At 41.5% G+C, this 10,808-nt stretch overlaps 2 gene segments (V, D, J or C); one reads left to right on the forward strand and one right to left on the reverse strand.

Annotated features, from left to right (window-relative positions):
• Window positions 1-3,355: 3,355 nt before the first annotated feature.
• LOC117494623 lies at window positions 3,356-3,984 on the reverse strand. The segment is given in 2 exon segments: window positions 3,356-3,699; window positions 3,807-3,984. Coding segments are annotated over 2 exon segments (420 nt in total).
• A 607-nt stretch (window positions 3,985-4,591) lies between these two features.
• On the forward strand, window positions 4,592-6,224 carry LOC117494626 (the record flags this gene model as incomplete). The annotated part of the segment is given in 2 exon segments: window positions 4,592-4,652; window positions 5,812-6,224. Coding segments are annotated over 2 exon segments (390 nt in total), but the record flags the coding sequence as incomplete, so codon positions are not given.
• Window positions 6,225-10,808: the final 4,584 nt, after the last annotated feature.

Here is a 10,808-nt window from a genome sequence, read left to right on the forward strand (position 1 = left end):
AAACAGAACCTTGAAGAACACCATTAGTAATGTTCAACCACTCAGAAGTGAGCCCATCAAAGTGAACACATTGGGACCTTTCAGAGAGGTAGTTCACAAACCACCCCACTGCATGGCTGGATAAGCCAATACTGAGTAGCCTCTGCTTTAAGATGCGATGATCGACGGTGTCAAACGCTTTGGAAAGGTCAATAAATAGAGCTGCACAACTCTGCTTATTATCTCAAATACTCGTAATGTCATTCACCACTTTCATTGTGGCAGTGATGGTGCTATGTTGCTTTCTGAAGCCTGACTGATGTTTAGACAGGATATCATTTTTACATAAAAACTCCTTTACCTGTTCACTCACGAGGCGTTCAAGCACCTTCGCCAGAACTGATAATTTAGAGATGGGCCTATAGTTATTTAAAATAGTTGCCTCCCCTCCTTTTAGTAAAGGCAGGACATAAGCTGACTTCCATACTTTTGGAATTGCATTTGTGCTGAGGGAGAGGTTAAAAAGAGAAGTGAGAGGTGGAGCAATACAATCTGCAGCTATCTTTAAAAAGAAAGGTTCTACGTTGTCTGGGCCAGCCGGTTTCTTAGGATCTAACTTAGATAATGCTTCATGAACAACATTAACAGTAAAAGGAGTAAAACTGAAAGGGTTTTCCAGACCACATTGTTCAGAGTCACAGACTGTGGTGTTCACAGAAGCAGAGTTAGTCACAGAATCACAGTGTGTGTGTGTGTGTGTGTGTGTGTGTGTGTATGTGTGTGTGTGTGTGTGTGTGTGTGTGTGTGTGTGTGTGTGTGTGTGTGTGTGTTTGTGTATGTCCGACACCAGCATTTGTTTTCAAATGACCATGAACAGTAATTCACACACATCTGGCCAACTCCATAGGTATATGTGTGAGTTCCCAAATGAAATAAATGTGTGTAATCTTAATCTCGATGTAGTGCTCAGTGCTGTCGGAGTGCAGGGGAACACTGCGGTCAACTCAGCCGTCTCTCGCGTTTGCTTGGTCAAATCAGCAGCTCTTCATTTTTGAGTGCGCGATTAATAGCGCCTTCACGGTAATCGGCCGAGAAGCGGCACTGACGCAAGTACAAGAATAATTTAAGATACAAAGTTCTACAATATGACAAAAACAGTGGAGGCCTTAATGTTCCCAATCTCGAGCTCTATTATTATTCCTTGACGCTTCGAGCCTTGAAAAACTGGATTGATGAAAGCACCAATGTACCTTGGATTAAAATTGAAAGAAGTATAGTCCATCCCCTTAAACTTGGTGATGTCTTATTTTCTGCCATGTCGCCATATGACTGTATGCAAACATTTGGACCAATTATTGGCCAAGCTGTGAAAGTGTGGAAACATGGAGAGACATTGTGCAATTGGTCTGTAGATTGGCATAGTAACATAACAATGTTTCATAACCTGTTACTACGTATTGGAAAAAAAGCAATCTAATTCCCACAATGGCAAACTCGAGGAATACATTATCTTTCTGACATAACCAACGACAACGGCTTGATGTCCTTCCAAGAATTGAAAGACACGTATAATGTGCCTGGCTCTTCTTTCTTTTTCTACGTACTGCCATGCGCACATATGGAGTTCCTTGGAATCAACCTCTGCCAACACATCAATTAGTTAAGGTCATATTAAGTCCAAACAGTGTGAGCGGCACTACTACATATATATATAAAAAGCTGCAAGATAAATTAACCGGATATATTGGCATCTCTGCAGTATGGAACGCAGATCTAAAAAATGATACGCAGACTATTGATTGGAAGAGAATATGGAATAATATCTCTTTAACATCGCGTAACCACAATCACCAATTGATACAGTACAACATGATACACAGATATTACCTGTCAACCAGAAAATGCTGTCAATTAAGGATGATTCCAAGCCCCATATGCCTTCTCTGTAACCAACAGACTATTGGCACATATGTACACATGGTTTATGAATGTACTGCAGTAAGAACGTTCTGGAAACAAGTTATTGACATTGTATCTGAGATTATTGGAGTTCACATACCCTGTCTCCCAAATATTGTATTGTTGAATGATGATTCTTCTCTTGACCTACAGAAACATCAGAAAAGGGTGCTTTTCGCTGGTCTAACAGCAGCCAAAAAAATAATTGTAATACGATGGAAACCCCCACATATTTTATTTATTAAGCAATGGATATCATCCTTCCATGACCTACTGATCTCAGAGCTGTCAATCGCTTCTGCTAATAAGGCTAAGGGGGGAAACATTAGAGGCTATTCAAAGAGCTGCTGATCTGGTCATATCATTCATGTAAATTATGATTGTACATATATGCACACCTTGGTGCATTTGTAGATTATTAGGAGTCAATCTCAATTCAGCTTAAACAGATGAAATGTTATGTGGAAAAAAAAAAGGTATGAATGTATTTTATGTGGATAAATTGTTATGCTATAATATAAATAATTTATATAATATAATAGATAGACAAACTCAGACGATTGCTAACAAACATCAGGTAGGATTTTCTGTGAAATGGCAAGATGGGTGGGAAGGGTGAGGGACGGGGTGGCATGGGAAAGGGATAAAATGATTTTTAGCCATAAGTTCTTAATAAAACTGGTACTGTTGGACTCAGTATTTGTTAAACTACTAGCACAAGTACAATCAAGTATTTTTACTCTGTACTTTTTGAGTACTACTTGGTTAAACTCCTGTCCTGAGTACAATAATTCATAGTTCATATACAATATAGGAATTATTGTACTCAGGACGGGAGTTTGACCGAGTATTAATCAAAAAGTACACAGTAAAAGTACTTGATTGTACTTGTGCTAGTAGTCCAAGTAGTACTGAGTCCAACTTCAATTTCATGTAGAACCTTTTGCAAAAAATCATTTTATCCCTCATCAAATATACCAGAATACATGAATTATTGTACTCAGGACGGGAGTTTGACAGAGTATTGCTCAAAGAGTATAGTAAAAGTACCTCATTGTATTTGTGGTAGTAGTCTAACAAGTACTGAGTCCAACAGTACCAATTTTATTAAGAACTTATGGCTAAAAATAATTTGATCTCTCATTAAATGTAGAAGAAGTGGCTTGAATGTGTTCTCAGGAGGGACTTTGAGAGAGAATATTGTGTGTGTGTGTGTGTGTGTGTGTGTGTGTGTGTGTGTGTGTGTGTGTGTGTGTGTGTGTGTGTGTGTGTGTGTGTGTGTGTGTGTGTGTGTGTGTGTGTGTGTGTGTGTGTGTGTGTGTGTGTGTGTGTGCTCAGTGAAGTGTATCAGTCTCTGCAGTAGCTTCCAGCTGCAGCAGTCAGTTCAGTTCCTGTTCAGTCTGACTGAGGGAGGTTTTTGTACGATGCTTTTTCACTGTGTGAACACCCACTGACTGTTGAGGTAATGGACACTCTGACAGTAGTAAACTGCTGCATCATCAGTCTGGACTCCACTGATGGTCAGAGTGAAGTCAGAGTTTGATCCACTGCCTGTAAAACGGTTTGAAATCCCTGATTCTCGAGTGCTAGCATTCTTAATGAGCAGTTTAGGAGTTCCTCCATCTCTCTGTTGGTACCAGGCTAAACGGTGGTTGCCATCATAATAAACCTTCGGACTGGTCGTACATGTGATGGAGACGGAGCGTCCCGGAGCAGAGCTCACTGCTCCAGACTGAGTCACTGTGACCTGGCCTCTGGACTCTGAGGATACAGAGACAAAGACACAAAGCAGCGTCATGGTTTTGTCCGCTTCATTTCAGAGGGACGGATGTTCACAGAGGAGAGGACTTTGATTCTCTGGACTTTACCTGTGAAGCAGCAGCAGAGGAGAGTCCAGATGAGGACGCAGATCAAAGTCATGTTCTTGATGAGGAGGATTCCTGTGGCTTCTGTTGTCATGAAGGACAGCTGTCAGTCATCCAGTGTTCAACTCTCAGGACTATAAAGTGTCCCAGAGCACTGGAGCATGGTGCTGCTGATGCAAAGTGTCTCTCTATGGAAATGCTCTGACTGACTCCAACAGGGACCTGGATTATTGATCACCAAGAAGAAGATGAAGAAGATGGACCTCCCCTGGGGGAACATTCAGTTTCCACTCTGTGTTCTTTATACACACACCTTACAAGTACATAGGTGCACAGGAGCATGTGCCAGGGAGCACTTGGGGGTTCGGTGCCCTGCTCAAGGGCACTGCCGCCCGGAATGGGTCAGGGCTCACTTGCTCTTTCCAAAGAATATTTAAAACTGTCCTATAATTCACTCCCACTGGAATCAATGCTCTCTTCCTCCACAACAATCTAAAATAAAGCTTTATAAAATGACAATGATTTACATTTTGCCCGATTGATTAGAGAGTTCTTCTTAAGAAATAACGTCATTACATGTACTTCATTCAATATGAGTATTTTGCTTTTTAAATGTATAAGAGCTCATAAAAAAAGATTCAATACTTCTCCATAGTTTGTGAATCTGTTTCAAACATTGTAAGCAGTTATTATATAAAGTGGGTAAACCGTGGATGTGTTTGGTGAGTTTGTTTGTGTCAAAGTCAGAGAGCCGTGTCTCTCTACAGTGAGAGGTTTTTGTACGGCGGCTCAATGACTTTGTATCACTGTGGTACACGTTCGGTGGAGGAACCAGACTGGATGTTGGAAGTAAGTCAAATGTTAATTTATAAGAGCAATTTCTCTTTCGTTGTACTTTTTATTCAGCTTACTAGGAGAAATAGTTGCCTCTCCATGTTATTGTATACATACTTTTATAAATATGTTGAACTAAGAGGCTAACTTTACTCCAGCAAAAGACGTTTAAATGTTTTTATGAGAGTTAAACATTGAACAGAGAATAAATCATTATTTCCACCTGTAATGGTGAAGTAGCATCTTGAGGGCTGGTAGGTTTAGTTCAGTGAGTCAAAGTCAGAGAGCCGTGTCTCTCTACAGTGAGAGGTTTTTGTACGGCGGCTCAATGACTTTGTATCACTGTGGTGGACTTTTGGTGGAGGAACCAGACTGGATGTTGGAAGTAAGTTTCTGCACAAAAACTAAATATGATGTTTTAATTCTGTGTTAGAATGTTTGAGAGATAGATATATATTATTTGAATTGTAATGTTTAGATAGTATTAGTATTCATGTCTTTATTTCTCTTCATCATTGAGCCTAAGTCGGAGCAGCTTTTCCTGAAATGTCTTTATACATTCCCAACATGCTGTCATTTAAACAGCTTCAAATGTGAAATGATGAAACTGCTAATGTTTCATTCACTTATTCTTAACTTTTTCTCCATTCTCCCGTCTGTTTTCAAATAAATTACGAATACAGTTTTTAAATACGGTTGAACAGAGTAAAGATAACGATGGATATTTAAAAAATGTGTTGAATTCTTTCAGACATTATTTTAAAGTTTGTAAAACTGGGTAATTATTGAGATTCACATTAAACACAATTGATTGTTTCATTTCCCGTATTTGTTCATTTATCCACTAAATAATTTAATGATGGTTTGTAGAGTTCAGGCTTTGGATGATTTAGACCACAACTATTTAAAATGTGTCCTAATGTTGTACTTTATTTCCAGTGTAGTGTGACATATTTCAGGTGGTTCTGTATGAAGTGTCTCCGTGCTGATTTGCATGAGAGGCTTCTTAAAGGGAAGTGAAACAATGTGTGAGTGAGAGACTGATGGAGCAGAACCAACATCTGACAGAAAGTCCTTAAAGGAGAAACACTCTCACAGTAAAGGTGTCCCAGTGTCTGCTGGTTGATGGACAGCTGTGTGCTCCCTGTCCTCTAATCTGATTGGTGTCTCCTAGGTGATGCCCGTCCCACCCTGACGGTGCTGCCCCCCTCCACAGAAGAGCTGCAGCAGGGGAAGGCCACGCTCATGTGCCTGGCCAACAAGGGCTTCCCCTCAGACTGGAGTCTGGCCTGGAAGGTGGACGGCAGCAGCAGCAGCAGCAGCTGGGAGGAGAGCAGGAGCCCCGGGGTGCTGGAGAAGGACGCCCACTACAGCTGGAGCAGCACCCTGAGGCTCTCTGCAGATCAGTGGAGGAAGGTGGGCTCTGTGACCTGTGAGGCCACCCAGGGCTCCCAGACTGCGCTCTCAGAGACACTGAGGAGAGACCAGTGTTCCCAGTCCTGAGCTGACTCACTGGGACTCTGCTTTCTCTCTCACACTGCTCTCAGTCTGCTCTCTGGCTCTCAGGACATGTTTCAACATCAACCTGTTTCTGCTTGTGTCGATGGTTTCAACATTTTAAAACAATAAAGATTAATGTGTGTATTATAAAAGTGACATGTCTTCTGATTACATTTCTGTGAGATATTATATATAAAAGTAACCTTATTCACATTCATTCACAAAAGTCAAAACATTACCAAGTCAATATTTCCCATATTACTTTTTAATGATCTTTGGGTTTGGTTATACTTCTGGAATCATTCTAGTTTTATCTTTGTTAATACAAATTGGTTCCAATAAATATAGTATGAACATCATGGTAAACCACAAAGCTCTCTCTTATCACTAATGTTTAAGTACATCCATGTGTGATTTTCATGTGTTGTTAAACTTGAATCTTACAACATATGAATTAAATATTCTACTTACAAATATTTTCAGGACCAGAAATAAAAGCAGGGTGTCATCTGCTGAAGTCATATAACATCAATCTAAATTAAGATGACCTTAAATATTATTGAATGGACACAGTACAACTGCGGAATTATTAAATGAAAATATTTGTTGCTGATTGAATTAAAACTGATATTATATGAAAACAAAGACTATTTATCACCTTAGCTGTGTCAATGCCACAAGGCGCATGACGTGTGTGGTTGTGCTCTGCTCAGCTCTGCTCTGTGTGTGTGTGTGTGTGTGTGTGTGTGTGTGTGTGTGTGTGTGTGTGTGTGTGTGTGTGTGTGTGTGTGTGTTTGTGTGTGTGTGTGTGTGTGTGTGTGTGTGTGTGTGTGTGTGTGTGTGTTCGGTGTGTTTGTGTATGTCTGACACCGGCATTTGTTTTCAAATGACCATGAACAGTAATTTACACACATCTGGCCAACTCCATAGGTATATGTGTGAGTTCCCAAATGAAATAAATGTGTGTAATCTTAATCTCAATGTAGTGCTCAGTGCTGTCGGAGTGCAGGGGAACACTGCGGTCAACTCAGCCGTCTCTCGCATTTGCTTGGTCAAATCAGCAGCTCTTCATTTTTGAGTGCGCGACTAATAGCGCCTTTACGGTAATCGGCCGAGAAGCGGCACTGACCCAAGTACAAGAGTACAATAATGCATGTTTTTGTGCTATATTTGCGATACAAATATGTTTTACCATAAGTTCTTAATAAAACTGACACTGTTGGACTCAGTACTTGTTAAACTACTACCACAAATACAAAGTACTATTGCTAGTTTTTAAATCTCTAAATGGTTTAGGACCAAAGTATATTAACAATCTCCTACATAATTACGAACCAGTGACGTGCGGTGAGGTTGATGGCTGGTCAGGCACTGACTCGTTCAGAGTCAGATTTACAAATATTATATTTTGACCTTAAAGGTGGGGTAGGTAAGTTTGAGAAACCGGCTCGAGATCGCTAGAATTTGAAAATACACAACCGGAGAAAATCTGCCATTTCCTTACAGAGCCCCTCCTCCAACACACACGAACGCGCACATGACCAATGAGGGCACGAGATAAGTTTGTGCACAGATGGAAGGCTGACAGGCAGGTAGGCCATCCAGTTATTTAACCGGGCCGGCTCAGATGATTGGTCGTGCTTTTTACAGTACCACGGCTTCCACAGATGACATTTTTTTATGGATTTTTAGTCAAAGCACTTCAGATATTCATTGCTATCGGGATGTTAAGAGCATTCCATGGAATATAACAAAAAGTGTATCTCGAGCCGGTTTCTCAAACTTACCTACCCTACCTTTAATCGAAATATTCGGTTATTTTCAAAAGCTTTTTTAGTCTGATGCTTCGATTCATTTTAAACAGACCGTTCAACAAAAGGATACCCAAAATCTAAATATTGGATTGTTCTTTCTTAGTAAGATCCCATGTTCATTACAATTGTGGTCTTACCTTGACTTGAAGATGAAGTCCATGCTATCCTTCTGGACAACAATCTCTATTACTTTTTTGTAAAAGTCCTCCTTATCTCCCTCTAGTTTCAAAACAAAAGTTTCGGTTGCGGTCGAATAGTCCATTTAGCTTAGGAACCTTCCTAACGGAGTGAAATGACCCGGAAGTCCCTCAGTGGCAGCCATGATAAGTGCCCTTCGAATTCTCTAAATGAAAGGAAAGGAGGTTTCAAACTTCCTTTATAACCTCCTTTAGCTTAGGAACCACTGGACCTCCCTAACCTAAAGGAGAGGAGAAAATGCTGCCCCACAATGCCTTGCGGCCGCGGCATTTGCCGTCACACAACAGTCGGCCGTTCACGGAAACAACCGATTATGAACGAGAAATGATATCATGAAAGTTACGGTGCTTATTAAGCATTTTAAAACGTATGTGGTAAGTTGCCAAAGTGCTTTGTTTTGAACGTTCATCAGTATTATAATCAAAAAGAGAAATATGAACGTTACTTTTACTGAAATGATCAAATAAAGTCAACATTTCACAGTCTTTACTGAGCTGTGTGGGGTTTGTTAAACTTTTAAAAGATGTTTGAATGGTGATATACACAGTGATAGATGTTAAGGACTAACGTTTATAATAAATACATTTGTATTGATTTTAAGATCTTTTCATACAATCATACGTATTGGGATCATTTGTATTAATGTGGACCGGAGGGAGAGGGTGATGAGCATAAGTTTCACTTTCCTTTTTTATTTCAATTCCAACTTTGGTCATGAAGAATATGTTTCTCTGTTGTCCCCGTTCATAAAGCATAACAGCATCAGAGCACGGTGCAGAGTCTCTAGATGAGTTTACAGTAGTCCCTCGTTCTTATTAAACATCCATGTTGTAGTCCGCTGTATAGAAAACTGTAGTTTCCATAGTTTCCCCACAGCAGCAGACGCACATTTATGACCTCCGCTGGCGCATCATAAACACGTCGGATAGTGAAAGTGCAGTCGGATTCTCTAAAGTACCGCAGTCTCTTCTCCTAAGTCCTTTTGAATTCTCCTATCCACTATCCCTTAACCCCGTGACGTTTCACTCCGAGGTCAAGGAATAGACGATAGGGATAGACGTTAGGAGCTGATTTTTGGACTATTCGACCGCAACCCTAGTTTGTTGTTTGCGTCTACCGTCTCTGTGTAGAATAACAGTAGCAACAAGAACCTGTGGGCTCACGTGCTCCCCCTTCAGTGCGGCAGAGGTTATGGCTGCCTCCCCTGGTGCTTTTTTCATTGCCGTTGTATGATGAGACCAGCGGGCCTAAATATCATATATACGTGAAATAAGTTATTTAGAGACTATGGATGGCGAGGATAAATGTAATAAAGGGATCTACAAACATTACATTGGTGACCTACAGTGAGATGGGAACAGGCATGCGCTTAGGGCCCGCTTTCCAGACAGTTTCTGTGGGGTGACGCATTCTGAGGTGAGGCAGATCTCATCTGTGCCTCACCTCACCCCACAGTAAGCAAATGAGCCTGGCTTGAGCGCATTCACAAAATAAGTGCCCGCGCTCCAGTCAGTTACTGTGGGCTTACGTGAGGCAGAGCTCGTCCCGGGCTTACGTGAGGCAGAGCTCGTCCCGGGCTTACGTGAGGCAGAGCTCGTCCCGGGCTTACGTGAGGCAGAGCTCGTCCCGGGCTTACGTGAGGCAGAGCTCGTCCCTGCCTCACTCCTCATCGCTCCCATGTAGTTGTAGCGGAGCTCGGCCAATTTGCTGATTTTGACTATAAAAAGCGATTGGAATCAAACAGAAATCACACTTACAACACAGATCAGTGGAGACATTTTATTATTATTACTATTTAGTTTTTCTTTAGTTGTTTTTTTGTTACATTAGAGTATGACAGGGGCTCTGCCTCCCCTGCCTCCTCTGACTGCACATCGCAATAAGAACCATCCAGGAGTCTCAGGTCTTCTGGGACGGGTCTGCTCTCGGTTCCGAGGGTAAGAACAAAACATGGAAAAGCAGCGTTTAGCTATTATGCCCCGACAATCTGGAACAAACTACCCGAATCGTGCACGTCCGCAGAAACTCTTACTATTTTCAAATTGAGACTGAAAACATATCTTTTTGCCGCTGCTTTTAATTGAGCTGTTCATATTCGCACTGCAGTATGCCATTTAAACAGGGGCGGATCTACCGGGGTGGCAAGGCTATTTTTTAGGGTGGCACTTGCCACCCCAGCTGCCACCCCAGTTGGCATATTTGTTTTGAAAGAAAAGTTGTGGCTCATCGGACATTTATGAGAGAAAATCTCTAATGTCCGAGTGCAAGTGAATGCAGCACAAGACGCGAGTCTTATAACCCCTCCCCTGGCCCTGGCGCGAGCTTGGAAATATGATTGGCGGCGATTTCATTTGAACGGGGGGACGGCGCAAAACGAGAAGCATTCGGACCCAAGTAGACGGAAGGAATGAGGTGCGGTCGACAATGACAGAGAAGAGACTGTCAAGTGTGGCTGTACTCAGCATTGAATCAAAACGCACTAAAGCTTTGGATCTTAATCAGTTTGTGAGGCGTTTTGCTGAACAACATGGTAATCGCCGCATTCAACTGTTATAGGCATGCCAACTTGATGCTCTGCTCACGGATGACTCGATGAGCATAAAAAACTGTTAAGATGATGACCTTGTGTGTATATATGTTTTTTCTTTGTGGGGGTCTG

Source organism: Trematomus bernacchii, unplaced genomic scaffold (genome assembly GCF_902827165.1).
Source record: "Trematomus bernacchii unplaced genomic scaffold, fTreBer1.1, whole genome shotgun sequence".
NCBI lineage: Eukaryota > Metazoa > Chordata > Actinopteri > Perciformes > Nototheniidae > Trematomus > Trematomus bernacchii.